The sequence below is a fragment of the Pan troglodytes genome, chromosome 11 (genome assembly GCF_028858775.2).
Source record: "Pan troglodytes isolate AG18354 chromosome 11, NHGRI_mPanTro3-v2.0_pri, whole genome shotgun sequence".
Classification (NCBI taxonomy): domain Eukaryota; kingdom Metazoa; phylum Chordata; class Mammalia; order Primates; family Hominidae; genus Pan; species Pan troglodytes.
The window spans coordinates 29,192,329-29,209,484 of NC_072409.2; the positions used below are offsets into that span (position 1 = coordinate 29,192,329).

The window sequence follows — 17,156 nt, forward strand, 5'->3', positions numbered from 1 at the left end:
AGAAAGGCCACGTTGGCTATATGGGGAGAAGGGATCAGAGCAGGACCAAGACTGGGACTGGGAGTCCAGCGAGGAGGTGCTGCTGTAATAGAAGGGAAAGGAAACTAACTAGGGCAGGGGTTTGCACACACACACACACACACACACACACACACACCAAGAAATAGCATTGGCAGTACAAGGAGAAGGACTTGGTGATTAGACTTAGGTGTTGAGGGAGGAGTTTGAGATGATTCTCAGGCTGTTTCTGGGGATGGATAGAGGTTAGAAGAGGTGGACTCTGGTGGAGGAAATGGTCTGTGTTGGGTCCCTTGGCTAAGAGGTTCTAGAAGCTCCAGCAGGTTCTTGAGTACCTGAATCTGGCTCACTCAGAGAGGTCAGGCTGGAAGCATTAATGTCAGGACTGGTGGGGTGCAAAGGGTATTTTTGCATGTGAATGGGAACTGGATGGTAAGAGGTCTGCCTGCATGATTGTCAGCATTGGCCGTTTATCTGTGTGATGCCCTGGTGGTGTGTAGTTTCGGATGCAGAAGAAACACTTGCTAAAGTCTCTAGCACTAATTAAGAGAATACTAATGTGTAACTGCATATCCGGGATTTCATTAGTACATCAGATAGACATATGTTGTGCACTCGTTTGCCAGCATGTTCATCAGCTTCTACTGGATTATGGATTATGACATATTCATTCATAATTAGTGATTACTTATGAATACCATAATGAGAATTGACTTCTCACTTTTGTATTTGGCCAGTTTTTAAAAGTGGAACTGAGAGGTTTTTTCAAATTATAAAATTAGTACACACTTACTACAGAATATCAGGACAACAACCCACCAATAAGACAAGCATAAGGAAGGAAGGAACCCACTGTCCTACCACCCACAGGCAACCAGAATTTCTAGCTATGAGTTTTGAGTGGACTTTTGAAAATGTTATTTTGATCAGTCATCTGCAAATTTTTGTATAATTTTTTTTACTTGGTATTTTTAGTATGTGTATTTTGTCATGTGTACACTCATAGAGATGGTTTTTAATGACCGTAGGATGCTCCCATTACCTGAAACTTCTATTCTTCAGTCACCTTTTAATTCCTGTTGTCTTGAACTCCTGGCCTCAAGCGATCCTCCCACCTCAGCCTCCCAAAGCAGTGGGATTACAGGCATGAGCAACCGCACCCAGACTCTTAATTCTTATTATCTAATGGGGACTTGGCATATAGTAGATGCTTGGTAAGTGCAGAGTGAGTTGAATTATTGAAATTGGAGAGACCCCCCTCACCCCACCCCCGCCAAGAACTTTAAAGGCAGAACCTTTAAACTGGTGGTAGAGTTGATGGTAATATCATCTGTAGCCATCTGTGCCAAATACAGTGCTCAGTGCTTCCTGTGTATTTTTCTGATATGACAGTCTTTATGGCAAGTGCTATAATGACAGGCATGGCTTGGAGAACATGGCAGTGGCCTCTTCACTCCGGCCACTCACCCACTTAGCAAGTGGCTTTCCTCTGCCCTAGAGTTCCTGAGCTGCCAGAGGTCATACCATCAGGCTTGACAGCCCAGCAGTAGATGTCAGGGTGTCACTAATGAGACAAAAGAGACGCAAGGCCGTTAATCCACTGGAAAGGTTTCCTCCTAAAGCCATTGGCACAATATTGCAAGCTTGTACGTTGTCCTGAAAGATCAGAGGATGAGGTGCACCTATTACCATCCCACCCCATTGTAATGAAGCCCTCACCACACTTAACAGAGTAGTGTAGAACCAAAACCTTGCCCCAGAGCCGAGACAGACACAAATAAGGTCAGTTCTCTGTGACCGTTCTTGGAGAAATTATCCTTTGAGCTGAAATCATAATGTCAGTGTGATTTTAAGACACAATTGTTGGCCGGGCGCGATGGCTCACCCCTGTAATCCCAGCACTTCGGGAGGCCGAGGCGGGTGGATTACCTGAGGTCCAGAGTTCAAGACCAGCCTGGCCAACATAGTAAAACTCCATCTCTACCAAAAATGCAAAAATTAGCCAGGCATGGTGGTGGACATCTGTAATCCCAACTACTCAGGAGGCTGAAGCAGGAGAATTGCTTGAACCCGGGAGGCGGAGGTTGCAGTGAGCCAAGATTGCACTACTGCACTCCAGCCTGGGTGACAGAGCGAGACTCTGTCTCAGAAAAAAAAAAAAAAAAAAGATACAATTGATTGTTATGTCAGATAGAAATAAAAAGACTTGGCTGGGCATGGTGGCTCATGCCTGTAATCTCAGCACTTTGGGAGGCTGAGGTGGGTGGATCGCTTGGGCCCAGGAGTTTGAGACCAGCTTGGGCAACATGGCAAAACCCTGTCTCTACAAAAAATACAAAAATTAGCCAGGTATGGTGGCGCATACCTATAATCCCAGCTACAGACTGAGCTGGGAGGATCACCTGAGCCAGGGGAGGTTGAGGTTTGAGGTTGCAGAGAGCTGTGATCACGCCACTGCACTCCAGCCTAGGCAACTAAGACCCTTTCTCAAAAGAAAAGAAAAGAAAAACACTGAAGATTTAGACACAAGGCGAGGCTCTTGTTACATTGTCCCTCCGTGCCCCCTCTCCCCAACCCCATTCCATGAGTAAATGCTACAGTCTGCTTTCCACCTCACCCACAGCTGAGCTAGCTTGTCTGGGACTCTAAGGATCACTAGAGCATCTCTGTAGGTTTGAATAAAATGAAGCGTTGTGTTTCCTCCTGTGCTTGAGCCTTGAAGACATGTCTTGCTGTGGTTGTCCTCGATGCCTCCTGAGTTGTGATACAGTGGCCCTGCAGGGAGGCTGTGCTCTTTTGGGAACTAAATTTGTGGTGGATTTAAAAATTAAACCAGGTAAAAGGAAAAGAAGGGAGAACTAATAGGCCACTCATCTGTTGCATGCCTGTGCTCCTTTTTCATTCTTGTAACAATTCCCATTTTACAGATCAGGCACCGGAGACCCAGAGATGTTAAGTGACTTGCCTGCAGTCACATAGATAGATTATGATAGGGTTGGGATCCAAGTCCTCTTGTGTCTGAGCTGTTTCCACCACCCTCCACGGCCTCCTAGAGCTGAGGCCTGGCTGCAGAGATTGCAAATTGAGTGAAGTGTTAGTTGATGGGATCTGATGTGTGCAGCAGAGGTTCTTAAAGTGTTTTCCAGGGTAGCCACATTAGCATCACATGGGGACTTGTTAGAAAAGCCAGTTCTTAGGCCGGGTTCCAGACCGAGGGATTCAAAAACTCTGGGGGCGGGGCCCAGTGATGTGCATTTTAACCAACTCACCAGGTGATTCTGATGCGCACCCAAATTCGAAAGCCACTATTATAGATCAGTGATTTTTCCAACAAATGGGCAGGCCTGTGACCTGGGCATCTTGTTAAAAGGCAGGTTTTGCTTGAATAGGTCTGGGGTGGGGTTTCAGGTTCTGCGTTTTGGGCAAGCTCCCAGGGGATGGCAGTACTATTGGTGTGTGGTCCACACTTGGTGTAGCCTAGTGTTAGAGGGAACTCTAGAGGATTCCTTTTCATTCTGGGGTCTGCTTCCTGAGCTGCAGGGGGTGGGGGAGAGTGGATTTTCTCATCATCCCTGGAGGAGGGGGCCACCTGTATCCTCAGGCCCTCCATCCTTTGGGGGACTTGGCAAGGGCAGCACAAATTGCAGCACAAATTGGGCTTCTTGCTCGGATCACTCGTGTGGCTGCTCCTCCCTCCTTTCTGCACAGCTGTCTCCCTCCCAGGTTCTGCCTGACTTCCCGCAGTTGCTCCTGCAGCCCTCGCACCCCTCCTCCCTGCCTCCCTCTCGCTCTGCCTCTCCCTCCCCTTCCTACTTTCCCCCTGGATGCTGCATGTGCCGAATTCTTGATCTATCCTCTCCAGCACTGCAGACCCTGAAGTGCTGCTCTGACCTACTCTTAACGAGAGGCTTGTTAAATGGATGTTTCTGGGCAGATCCTCATTCCCTGCAATTGCCTTTTATTGCAAATTCAGGGTTCTACCCCTTCGTGGGGAAAATGTAACTGGCGCTTCCCTGGGTGGGAACAACGGTGGAGAGAAAGACAGTAATAACTAGGATGATGCTGTATCACCCAACAGGGAGGACATTAGAATGCTTCTAGGATTTTGAGTGTACATATGACTACCCAAGTGAGAGTCTTCCCGAAAGGAGAGAGTTATACATTGGGGCGGGGGGCTGTGCTTTATAATGATGCAAAATGCCTTTGGACCTGGTTGCAGCAATAACTGAAATCATTCAATGTCTCCTATTTTCCTCCCTTTTATGAAACTTACAGCGGAGCTTGGGGAGTGCGAGCTTCCAGAACACACACCAGAGCTTGTGTCTGAGTTTCGGTTCATTCCAAATCAGACAGAAGCAATGGAATTTGATATCTTCCAGAGATGGAAAGAGTGCAGGTACCTTGATGCAACCGTCTAGCATTCTGATATATCTATTTTGTCATAAATAAGTGTTGATCACACTCCTTTATCTACCAGTAGAATTGTTCTGTTGATGGCCATAAAACTGCAGCGCCAACTCTTCTCTCCTTGTGTCAGTCCTGTTTTTCCAAAGGCCCACATCTTGTCCTTTTTATTTTTGAGAGAGTCTCGCTCTGTTGCCCAGGCCACAGTGCAGTGGCACTATGTTGGCTCACCGAATCCTCGACCTCCCAATGCTCAAGCAATCCTCCTGCCTCAGCCTCCCGAGCAGCTGGGATTATAGGCGTATACCACCATGCCTGGCTCATTTTTCTATTTTTTGCAGAGATGAGGTTTCACCACGTTGCCTAGGCTGGTCTCAAACTCCTGAGCTCAAGTGATTGTCCCACCTCAGCCTCCCAAAGTGTTGGGATTACAGGCAGGAGCCACCACGCCTGGCCGTCTGTCTCTTAAGAGATGTGCAGCAAGAACCAAACCACACTCCTTTTCTCTCTCTGCAAACAGAGCCTGGTTCTGATTTGTTTATTGCAGATGGGGGAGCCACCACTGTCTTAGTGACACCCCAGGGCATCCCAGGCACTCTCACATACCTGCATCTCTGGGACCTCAGGGCCTGAACCTTCTGAAACAAGCACTAAATTTAGAAATATACCCTGTAGTATAGGAACATACATATTTGAGACCGTGTGCTGTACAGTGTTACATTTCAGGAAATGTGATCATCATACCTAAATCCAGCAGTGTCATTTATCCCCTTTGTTTTTTCCCTCCATTCCCCCTGCAGGCACCATTTTCATGCCTGGACTACCAACGCCACCCCTCACTCACGGGTTTCCTAGATGTTAACCTTTCCTCCCTCCCATCCCATCTTCCCCAAACACTGCCTCCTCCAGGTCACCCTTGGACTCTGGAGCTTAGCATGACTTTCTCTTATCCCTCAGTCATTCTGAAAAGCTCCTGTGACTATTTTAGTGGAAGGTGGCATTAGTCCATTCTCATTGTGTAACACTGAAGCAACGTAAATGTCTGCGGGTATGGCACACCCCACCCACACACTTACACATCTACTCTCCTCCCTGCAGGAAGCCATCATTGGCAGCCTGTAGTCTTTTCCTTTTGCATTTACATATACAACTTGTTTTGTTGTTTCCTTAAGTGATCATATTGTAAGCACTGTTTTGTGATGTTGTTGTTGTTGTTGTTGAGATGGAGTTTCAGTCTTGTTGCCCAGGCTGGAGTGCAATGGCACGATCTTGGATCTTGGCTCACTGCAACCTCCGCCTCCCAGGTTTAAGTGATTCTCCTTCCTCAGCCTCCCAAGTAGCTGGGATTACAGACATGTGCCACCACGCCCAGCTAATTCTGTATTTTTAGCAGAGATGGGGTTTCACCATGTTAGTCAGGCTGGTCTCGAACTCCTGACCTCAAGTGATCCACCCACCTTGGCCTCCCAAAGTGCTGGGATAACAGGCGTGAGTCACTGCGCCCAGCCTGTTCTGTGGTCTTTCTAGTCAACTAACAGTAAGGTCTTGGGAATCTTTTTGTATTACTATAATTTGGCATCCCTCATTGCTTTAATTGCTGCATAACGTTCCATAGTAAGGCCGTGCCCTTCAGAATCCTGTGGGCTTACGAGTCGCAGTTTACATGTATTTCCATTGGTTTTTCTAAGGGGAAAGAGCCCTGCCCAGGCGGAACTCTCCTATCTGAATAAAGCGAAGTGGCTGGAAATGTATGGGGTAGACATGCACGTTGTCAGGGTAAGAACTGTGTGTGTTTAAGTAATTTGGTTTTGCTGTTACTGAAAAATGTATGAACATTATGCAAACAAAATAACTTGTGGTGAGGAAACTGTTTTTGCATTTTGCATTCTGCTGTGTGACGACCTGTTAGAACCCTCTACCGATTGTCACTTCGTTTGTTTGTAGGGAAGAGATGGCTGTGAATATTCTCTTGGACTGACCCCGACAGGCATATTAATCTTTGAAGGAGCTAACAAAATAGGCTTATTCTTTTGGTAATTTAGTTTTGTCTAATATTAAAAATGTCTTTTCCTATTTTGTGGTGGAATTCTATGTGATGGATGATTATTGAGGGGTATCTGCAACACCCAGATTCATCCTCAGAGCACACGGTGCTGCTGTTGTGGGTCTGTGGCAGTTGCGCTGAAACTTCTGGATAATCACACTTGAATGAATGTTTTTGTTTTTTTTTTTAGTCTAAGCTTTAAAAGTAGAAAGGAAACTGCTATTTGATGTGTAGATAGTTTTACTGCAGATTGTGCTTTTAAAATGCTTTCTGTCTGACTAGGCCTAAAATTACCAAAATGGATTTTAAAAAGAGCAAATTGACACTCGTGGTGGTCGAGGATGATGATCAGGTAGGCCTGGCTCCCATTTCTTTCCCCTTGCTGTGAAAATCCTGTGTTGGGGTTGCAAACGCCCACTCGAGGCCCTTGTGCTTCCTCTTTAAGGGACGTGAGCAAGAGCACACGTTTGTGTTCCGGTTAGACAGTGCCAGGACCTGCAAACACCTTTGGAAGTGTGCAGTCGAGCACCACGCATTCTTCCGACTGCGGACGCCAGGAAACAGCAAATCCAATAGATCCGACTTTATCAGGCTGGGCTCTCGCTTCAGATTCAGGTAGGGAGCCATTTCTGCAACACGGATCACGTCTTCTGAAGGAGGGCAACTGTGATTTCTTTCTTGTATGCGAATAGAGTAGTGGATTTGAGTCCAGAAACTTAGGTTGTGTGTCCCATCCCCACTTTTCTTAAGGTGAGTAACTGAAGCTCTTTTGACCCCCACCTGGTCATTGATAAAATGGAACTAATAACAAAATTGTTAATAACTGACATTTAGTCGAGCTGTGCTGTTCAATACAGTAGCCACTAGCCACACGTGGCAATTTAAGTTAATGAATATGAAATAAATTTTACAATGTAATTCTTCAGTATCGCTAGTCGTATTTCAAGCGGCCAAGAAGCCACATGTGGCTAGTGGCTACCATATTAGACAATATAGACACAGGACACAGGATCATTTTGGAAAGTTCTGTTGGCCAGCACTGTGCCAGAACTGTTCACACACCCTTAATAAGGTAGGTTGATTATCCCCATTTTACAGATAAGGAAACCAGGGCCAGAGGCATTACGCTTAAAGTCACACACAGCCAGTAAGTGGTAGAGCGGAGATTCATCCCTGCGAACTCTGGCTGTTAAATTTCTAACTGCTACTGTATTGCCTTTTGCATGCCAATGTCCAGAAATTTGGGGTAATTAAGAATGAGAGCAGATATCAATGTGTAACCCAAGGTAGGATGAGTAGATATTTGAATCTGAAAAGAGCCTGAAAACATCGAGAGCTTATTCTGATATATTTTTGCTTATCATCCTAAGACCATTTTTCTCAAAGTGTGTGAAAACTTTCTTGGTGTTTGTTAAAAATGAGGACAACAACCTCATCTGAGACCTTTGCAGTCAGAATCTGTGGGTATGCATGTGTGTGTATGTGTAAGGCCTGGCAGTACGCATTTAAAATGTGCTCCCAGGGTTTTTGAGGCCTGTTTACATTTGAGAATCTCAGTTACGATATCTAAAACTTCACATGGTTTCATAACCTCTACCCACACATGGCACATCCCTGAACTCTATTTAAATGCCAAAAGATTTGCTCATTTCAAATGTTTCTACTGTGTGAGGAAATAGCTATGAACTTCTGTTTAAAGAATTATTTTGTTTTAAATGCTCCAAGGGGTCGGGGTCGGGGTGGGGGGAAGACCAAGCTCTTTTTGAGAAACAATCAAATCCCAGGGTCCTGTGGAGGATGCAGAGGTTACCGGAGACACTCCACAGAATGCTGGTGTCTACTCGGAGTGGAGTGAGGCGGGAAGGACAGTCAGGGCAGTTGCCAAGGCAGGCTTTTCTCTCCTGGGAGGAAACTGCCCCAGGCTTAGTCCCAGACCATGTTCCTTTCTGCTCCTCTGAAAGTGTAAGAAGGAAGGGAGTTTGGAGGAGAAGAGGTTGCCCTTAGAGGCACGCAGAGCAGGTGACAAATGGTGACTAAGAGCAACTGGAATGAAGCAGTTGAGGAGTACATCAGACGAAACCAGCAACCTCCTGGAATCTGCAGCCGGGTGTCACATTGGTTGAAACCCAAAAAGCCTTAGTGAAATCAGTAATGTTTGCCTTGGCATAGCAAAGAAAGCTGAGACCTAGTTAAGTGGGTATTGATAACAGTCTTCTAAAAGATGGGTTAAATGTCTATGCAGTGTGTTCTGTGAAAGGTTATTTTATGTGAAAATCAATGTTCTCTTAATGAGATGTATCAAACCCGCTTGGTTTGTGCAGCCAAGTGGCTGGTACCTAAATTGCAGGTTTTGCCCTTTGGTGGAAATATCTGCCCCTGGACTGTAGCCTGGACTTGGCAAAGGAGATTTTATTTCCAAATGGAAGGCTAAACTTTGTGTTTCTTTACCCAAGTGAGTTCAGGCTAAGTTGAAACGTACATTGGAGCTCTTGGAAATAAAAGTGCACTTTCAAAAACAGGTAATGTACTGAGATTCTGATATTGATAACACACAAGAAAATATTTACTTCCCAGTGGGCGGACAGAATATCAAGCTACACATGGCTCCAGGTTACGAAGAACCAGCACCTTTGAGAGGAAGCCTAGTAAACGTTATCCATCCCGGAGACATTCAACGTTCAAAGGTTGTGTGTTTTTCATTCTTTCTTGGAATTTTACATTATGCTTGAGTCATTTAAGTCCTCGAGGAGCTTGGTCAAGCAGCTTATGAAGAAAGTACCCGCAGTTCTCCAGTCTGGAGCTTTTGGAAAAATAATCCCAGTGGTGTTCTTTTAACGGGACCTGGCCACTTCCGCCATCCCTCTGTCATCAGTGTTTGCCGTGGATGTGTTCATTTATTTCTCCCCTTTCTCCATATTTCTTTCCATGTGCCTCTTTGCTTCTTCTAGACCTGGGCTCAAGCCCCGGTACCTGAGGAATATCACAGGGAAACACCTTTCTTGCCTATAGAAGATACTGTATCTCCATCATCTTGCAATTTTAAGTGTGGACATCAGGCCCATGCTAACTGGAATTCTGACCACGTACAAGTACATGAAGAACTTTTAGATACTCGGCTCAAGTCCCACAGTCAGTCCAAACTTTCCTCACCCTTAAATTTAGCCAGACCCTAGAATGCCTGCCCCCTTCCCCTTTCCAAACCCCTTCAACCTTGTCCATCAGTTACAGCTGGGGCCTCATACCTGTATGAGGCCCGGAACACAGTACAACTCAGTCAGTGAATGAGCAGGCCAGTCTCATTTCTGTTGGATCCCAGCCTCCAGATCCCATCTTGTAGCTCTTCTTTCTCTACACTAGGTTGCTCTCCGACTTAGGACGCCCAGTTTGTACTCAGTGTTTGCTCTTTTATGGCAGAGCCTCTGCACTCCCAGCCTCCTGGCCCCTTCTGTACATGATTTCCTTGTGGCCACTCCATGCATTTTTCTTGGCTCAGGACTTAATGGGCCTCCATGGGACTTGGTACCTCTACTTGTTCCCTTCTGGAATCTGTAACTTTGTGTTCCCCACCATTCTTTCCTTTATGAACCGATGGTGCAACAGCATGACTACCTGAAATTCTTAGTCACTCCCAGCTGCTTTAGTGGAGGGAAAATGCCCACAGCACAGGAAATAGTCCTGCCCTTCGAGAGAGGCCAGGGGATGGGAGCGTGTCCAGAGAAGGGCGATGGGTTGATGAAGGGTGGCCACAGCGCCCGGGAGGAAGGGGCCAGAACGCTCTCTGTTCTGTTCCATGAGGAGGATTATGCTGGTGTGTGTAGTCCACTGGTTCAGAGTTGTCCAGAAATAGCTCAGTGTAAGGAACAATTTTCCAAAGATCAAAAGAGCTGTCTCAAGATAGCAGTGCGCTCCCAGCCCCTACAGGTGTATACAGCACAAAGGGAGGGACCCCCTGGTGTGGCTGTCACAGAGGGAAGTGGACGTCCTGTGGTTTGACCCCACCAGATGGCTTTAGAGATCTTCTGGGCCCCAGGGTCTGTGATTCTCTTCCCCCTCCCTCTTTTCTCTCCCTTATTTCACTGACTTTTTTCCAGCCAGAGTTCTAGCATCTTCTTTGTCAAGCTTTTAATGATTTTCCCTGCCACATCTATCCTTTTAAAAACAAAATGGAGTGTAAGCGGCTAAGCTGTACCTCATTCCCAGGGCTCTGTCCATGCAGGCCCTCACGGCGTCCCCGAGGCCCCTCAGTCCAGACCCATGCTTATATTTCATCCCTGATCACCGTGTGCTGTTTTCCCTTTTACCCACTTCTCTGTATCTGCCTTTCTCTGTCTCTAGACACGGAACTTTTGAGAGCAGAGACTGTGTCTCTTTGTCCCTGCCTCCCAGAGCGCCCAGCCCTGGGAACCTGCTGAGTGGATGGTTGCTGAGTGAATCAGAGGGAGGGATAGTTTACTCTCCCTGAGGAAAGGAGAAGTAGCCACCATGCAGTTCTGCCTGGGTTGGAGTTGGAACGGCTCTGTGGTGGTAGAAGTCTCGCATGGCCATTATCTGTCATTGCATGGTGAAAGCGATAAAGTTCTCTAAGATGTCATAACTTTCTGTTTTTCCTTTATAGCAAGCAACCCAGTGATAGCAGCCCAGCTCTGGTGAGTGTCCTTGAGCTCTAGAGCACAGCTCTCCTCTCTAAGGATCGTATTTATTTGCAATGTTGACTTTTTCCTTACTACAGTGAAATCAGAAAGTGTGTCATCTGGTAATTTTTTTTCCCCTTTTTCTGCTGCCTGGCTATTCCATGCTCGTGGCTTTCAATAAGTACACAATATAATGTTCCAAGACAGTTCGGTTTTTTTGGCAAACACAGCTGCTTTGTTTGAGTAGCTGTGTGCTTTGTTTATGATAACAGTGGGTGGGAAAGGTAGAGGCCTGTGCGCAGCACACTGTGCTCATGGCGTGGCAGGCAGTGCTGGGAGAGGAAGGCCTTGCTCGCGAGCAAAAGCTGGACGAGAGCAGATGCTAGATTTGCTCAGTGACGTGCAGGTTTTACATCATAGAAGACATTAAACACCTTTACTGAAATTCCTGCAGGAAAATGAACTTATCAAAAGAGTGAAAATTGCCAGCACAGGATTCAGCAAACATTTTCTGTAAAGGGCCACATAGTCCATGTTTGAGACTTTGCAGGCTCTGCTGTGTCTTTCACAGCTACTCAGCTCTGCTGTTGTAGCTAGAGAGCCGCTGTGGAAAATATGTAAATGAGCGAACGTGACTGCATTCCAATAAAACTTTACTTATAAATATCAGTGGACCAGATTTGGCCCAAGGGGTATAGTTTTTGCGGGCCTCTTCCCTGGCACAGGTGTCCAGGGTCTTGCCTGTATAGTAGAATGATCTGGTGAGCATAATTATCTGAAACATCCTCCGCAGCCACACCCCAGGCGCATTGAATCAGTCTCTCAGGGTGGGACCCATATAGCTTGTTTTTAAAGCTGCCCAGGTGAGTCTGCCCGGCATAGACCTCTCTTGCTCTCTCTGAAACAACTGCCTGTCTTACGTGAGTTTTGGCTTGTTGAGTAGACAAGCTGTCATGTGAGAGAACCACAGACTTGCATTGTTTGGACCTTTGGTCTGAACTGCAGCCGCTGGTAGGTAGGCCAGGTTCATTAGGCTCTCAGTCATCCCAGGCGCAGGTCTCAAGGCGGCTGAGAGGGTGGTCTTTGAGATGGGCACAGCTTGACTGTGCCATGCACTATCAGTCAGGACAGTTGGCAAAACGTGGCATGGGGTGGAGCGGGTTGCAGATACCCCGGTGAGCGAGGAGAGCCCTGGCTGAGGCATCAGGAACCCTCCCTCCAGGTACCAGCTGTGTTCTAACCCAGCTCTGGAGACTTAAGCCTTCCTACTTCTGGGCCTCCGTTTTCTTTTTTGCAAATCAGGAGGTTGGGCTAGATCAGTGTTTTTCCAAACTGTTTTACCCTCTGATTTTCACCCTCTAGAAGAAACCTGATGTCAAAGCCCAAAATACAGAACAGACAAATGTGGAGGTCCTCCGGATGAAGTCGAGTGGGGAGGGAGAGGCCAGTTCCTGCCTGCTCTTCTGCCACTCCTCCCACCCCGTAGCTCCAGGGCACCTTCAAGGAACCCAGGGTTCTAGAGAACACAGCTGGTCCCTCATATTACACAGCTGGAAACTCAACCTCGCATCTCTGATTCCAAATCCTACTTTCAGCGTCATTCTGCCTTTTGTCTCTGGGTTTTGTTCTCAGCATCTGATGAAGGGGCTCAGGGGTCCTGTTGAACTGCTCTGTGTCGCCCCCTGCCCCGGACGGTGGGAGGAGGTTGCAGTATTCTGGATGGGTTAGTTGTAGGTCTCTAGATTCACCCCATTTCTAGGATCCTTCTGGCAGATAGTATGCCAAATGGTATCTGTACGTTTCTTAGCTTGTTGGGGTGTCTTGCTTTTAATTCTCTGGGGCTTGTAAGTTACAGCCCCAATTTCTTTCCTTTGCTCTCTAAGGTAGTGATTGTTTTGCTTGTTTCTCCCTAATAAAATTACATTTTCCTCCCAGCATCTAGTGGAGATTATATATTGGGAACCAAAACAAACTAAAAAAAAAAAAAAAATTCTGCCCCCCAAAAAAAGGCCTGATAAATATACCCTTTAGGAACAAATGAGCTAATAACTGCTGTTCGCAGCTGTTCAATTGCTCTTCACAGCCTGTGGGATCCCGGGGTGAGTAGGATTGCTATGGGAGCTGTGGATGAAATTGTGCTCTGGGCTCCAGAGATACTACTAGAAAAATAGCACCTTGCGGAACGCTTAACTTACCTGATGAAGTCCAGCCAGAGGTGATCTGGCTCAGAGCCTAGCTCTGTGTACTGGTCCTCCCTGAAAACCAGAACACAGAGCCATTTAGACCCCAAGCAAGACTTATAACAATGATCTGTTTGCCTCTCAGTGTTGGAGAAGCCAGCAATAACACTTGATTTCAAGCACACCTCCTGGCAATAATGATTGCCTGCTCTGTCCATATATATATATATATGTATATATATATATATATGTATATATATGTGTGTATATATATATACACACACACATATATATACATATATATATATATATTTTTTTTTTTTTTTTTTTTTTTTTTTGAGATGGAGTCTCGCTCTGTCGCCCAGGCTAGAGTGCAGTGGTGCAGTCTCGGCTCACTGCCAGCTCTGCCTCCCGGGTTCACGCCGTTCTCCTGCCTCAGCCTCCCGAGTAGCTGGGACTACAGGTGCCCGCCACCACGCCCGGCTAATTTTTTGTATTTTTAGTAGAGACGAGGTTCCACCGTATTAGCCAGGATGGTCTCGATCTCCTGACCTCGTGATCAACCCTCCTCAGCCTCCCAAAGTGCTGGGATTACAGATGTGAGCTACCACGCCCGGCCTATATATATATATATTTAGCATTTAAGATCCCATCAGCCAAGCACAGTGGCTCATGCCTATAATCCCAACACTTTGGGAGGTTGAGGCTGGAGGATTGCTTGAGCCCAGGAGTTCAGGACCAGCCCGGGCAACATGTGAGATCTCATCTCTTAAAACAAACAAAAAGATTCCATCGAAATAGGATCATGATGAGGAGCCCTGAGCCTTTTCTCAGTCCCTCTAAGAGCCAAGTTGGTTTAGCAGAAAGAAGACAGGCTTTAGGATTCTGCAGATGTTGATTCTAGCCCTGGCTCCCACTGACCAGCCAGGCGACCCTGAGCAGGTTTCCCAACTCTCTGTTAGGCAACTGTTCCTTTATCTGTAAAACGAGGTGGTCACATTTGTTGACCTCATAGCCTTGTCGTGTGGATTAAATAATAACAGATGTGAAGTTCCCAGTACAGAGTCTTGTCTGGAGAGAACATTCCAAAGTGGTGGCCAGATTATTGACAGTGGTTTTAATAGCAAGGGGACCCACATGTGGCTCCCACCACAGTACCCAGTGGGAGATGCTCAGGAGGGACTGGTGCCTCCCCCTGCCGTGGGAAGAGGCTCTGCGCATCACTGGAGCTTCTGGTGCCAGTGCTGTGAGGTCTCCCAGCAATGCCAGGGCAGGCCTGAAATGGGAGTAAAATTACTTGGTTTGCCCAACTGAAACAGGACCTCCTTTTTGTCACCAAAACATGACATTGAGACTGCATTCTGGAATATTTCCTACTGTTTCTGTTTGTGAGCTCTAAAAGGACAAGTGAAAGTTGCTGTCTGTGGTTTTCCTTGTTATATGTTCATTTTAAACAGCCAATAACCAAAAAAAAGTCATTATGTGGAGGTTCCTATTAGAGTATGTAGCACATAGGAATAGTTCATGATTGTTAAATAAATCATTAATAATGCCACTCTACAACCTAAGTTATTTTTCTTTTTTTTCTGTTTTTTTTGTTTGTTTGTTTTTTTAGCTCTAAAACAAATCCAGAAGTCCATAATTACCAGGTAAGATACTGCTTTTAAAGGTTTTCTTTAAAGAAGGAAAATTTTAAAAATAAAATTTAAAAAAAGTTTTTGTAAAGTTTCTAAATTTTCCATAATGAGCAGTCATCATATTTGTAATCAGATTTTGAGAAAATAATAACAATATTTGTTTTTTTGAGAAAATGGTAAGAGAAGAGCGCTTTCCTTCTGACCCCTGCCACTTCTTGGCCATCTGAACTGCCTGTTTTTCTTAACCTTGTCAACTGGCAAGCATCAGGGACATATGTTTAAGTTTCTGGGTGGCCACACACAGCCCCTTAGTGGCATTCAAGTGAGGCAGCTTTTGGTCAAAGTGTGTTTTAGGCCCAGGGAACATGAGTCCCTTGAGATGGGCTTCCAGGAAAGGATGTTTTGGTCAAATGTTTGGGAAATGTCACATCTTTCATTCCCCTTCTTGGATTTTACAGTGTCCATTGAGGTATGAAAGTACTGAGAAATCCTGCAAGAAAGACATGTTTTATTTTTTTTAATTTATTGTTTCCCCAAATTATTTGCGAATTGCTCCCCTCTCACGCCCCTGATTTAAAAAAAAAAAAAAAAAAACTTGTCTTGAGCTGGCACGGTGGTGTACATCTGTAGTGCTAGCTATTTGGGGGAGCTAAGGCAAGAGGATCACTTGAGCCCAGGAATTCAAGGCTGCAGTGAGCTATTATCATGAATACCACTGCACTTCAGCCCAGGCGACACAGTGAGAACTCATCTATTTAAAAAGACAAACACTAGCCTCAGCCCCTTCATCTCTTTTTTAAAAAAACGCTAGCCTCAACCCCTACCATTTTTTGGTGGTGGTGAACTCATTAACGTGAATAGATACATGGTTTCTAGAACCTGCTTTGTAAAGCACTGTGCTAGGCGATGTGCTAGGCCCATCGCCTGCAAGAAGGAGCACAGGTACGTTTCTATGGCTGGCGTCTTGCTGTTTCTCAGGACGGCCAACCAGGGCCTGTGCCGCCTGCCAGCTCACCCATGCCTGGTAGCATGGAAGGTGTGGTTTACAGCTCAGCCTGGATCAAGCACATTCTTCCTAAGCCACTGTGGGTGGCTCTCTCTCTGGCCATTCACAGCCTTATACCACCTGGTTCCAACTTCTCTATTTATTTCTCACCACTCCCATCACGCTCCATATGTTCAACTCACAGGGAATTGCATAATTGTTGCCCCATAATTTCTTCCCACCATTCTTTGCCCATGTTTGTCTGCCTGGAATTCCTTTGCTTCCTATCAGTATATTAAAGTATCTCTCAAAGACCAACTCAGAGTTGGCCACAGTGGCTCATGCGTGTAATCCCAGCACGTTGGGAAGCCAAGGCAAGAGGATCACTTGAGCCCAAGAATTCAAGACCAGTCTGGGCAACATAGTGAGACCCCATCTCTATTTTTAAATAATCCTGGGTTCAAGTGATTCTCTTGCCTCAGCCTCCCAAGTATCTGGGGTTATAGGTGTATGCCACCGTGCCCGGCTAATTTTTACATTTTTAATAGAGACAAAGTTTCACCATGTTGGCCACGCTGGTCTCAAACTCCTGACCTCAAGTGATCCGCTCGCCTCAGCCTCCCAAAGTGCTGGGTTTACAGGTGTGAGCCACCGTGCCCGGCCCAGGGTTCTTGAATCTTGTTATTCACTGATTGTTTTTTGTTAAGGGGTTTTCAGGTTGAGTAACTGAAAAGTTGTAGAGACAGGTAATTGATAGGTGATCAGTGCTTGAAGGAGAGAAAAATTTTGGAAAAGCAAAGCAGCTGAGCACTGCTTGTGCCCTCTCCACATAGCCCTGTGGTGTGTTCTCACTGTGCGTTTTCTGCTTAGAGTGAACATCGAGGCGATTGTTGAAATCAGATCTACTGAAACTCATCTAGGCATTGTTATCGCAACATCATTGGCAACCACGGGTCCTTTGGACCTTGCCAGTCTTAGAGGTCTTGTGTTCTATCAAGGGTTGGGAATAAATTGACCGGGAAGAGAACATCCTGAGAAGTGGCCTGATTGGCATGTGAATACCGTGAAGGGTATTTGAGAGGATGGTGTTGCAGCATTTATCTTATTTCAAGCACTGCAAGGTCAGCCAGCTGCAAAGGATGGATCTCTGTGTTCTCAATGAGGACGCTGTTGGCATTTGGGGAGGGAGAGTTCTTCATTGTTTGGGACTGTCCCTGGAATTGCAGGATGATTAGCTTCCCTTTTCTCTGTTACTAT

General features: G+C 46.1%; 1 protein-coding gene across 9 annotated transcripts in view; it reads left to right on the plus strand.

Moving 5' to 3' along the window:
• The window catches only part of EPB41L4B (erythrocyte membrane protein band 4.1 like 4B), a 148,361-nt gene that overhangs the window by 57,848 nt on the left and 73,357 nt on the right, over positions 1–17,156 (plus strand). For all 9 annotated transcript variants that reach the window (XM_054658372.2, XM_016961406.4, XM_016961408.4 and 6 more), the window contains exons 7-14: positions 4,294–4,414; positions 6,111–6,198; positions 6,367–6,455; positions 6,749–6,818; positions 6,912–7,081; positions 9,041–9,150; positions 11,082–11,112; positions 14,893–14,926. In XM_054658372.2, coding sequence (XP_054514347.1) covers positions 4,294–4,414; positions 6,111–6,198; positions 6,367–6,455; positions 6,749–6,818; positions 6,912–7,081; positions 9,041–9,150; positions 11,082–11,112; positions 14,893–14,926 — 713 coding nt within the window. The remainder of the gene's footprint in view (positions 1–4,293; positions 4,415–6,110; positions 6,199–6,366; positions 6,456–6,748; positions 6,819–6,911; positions 7,082–9,040; positions 9,151–11,081; positions 11,113–14,892; positions 14,927–17,156) is intronic.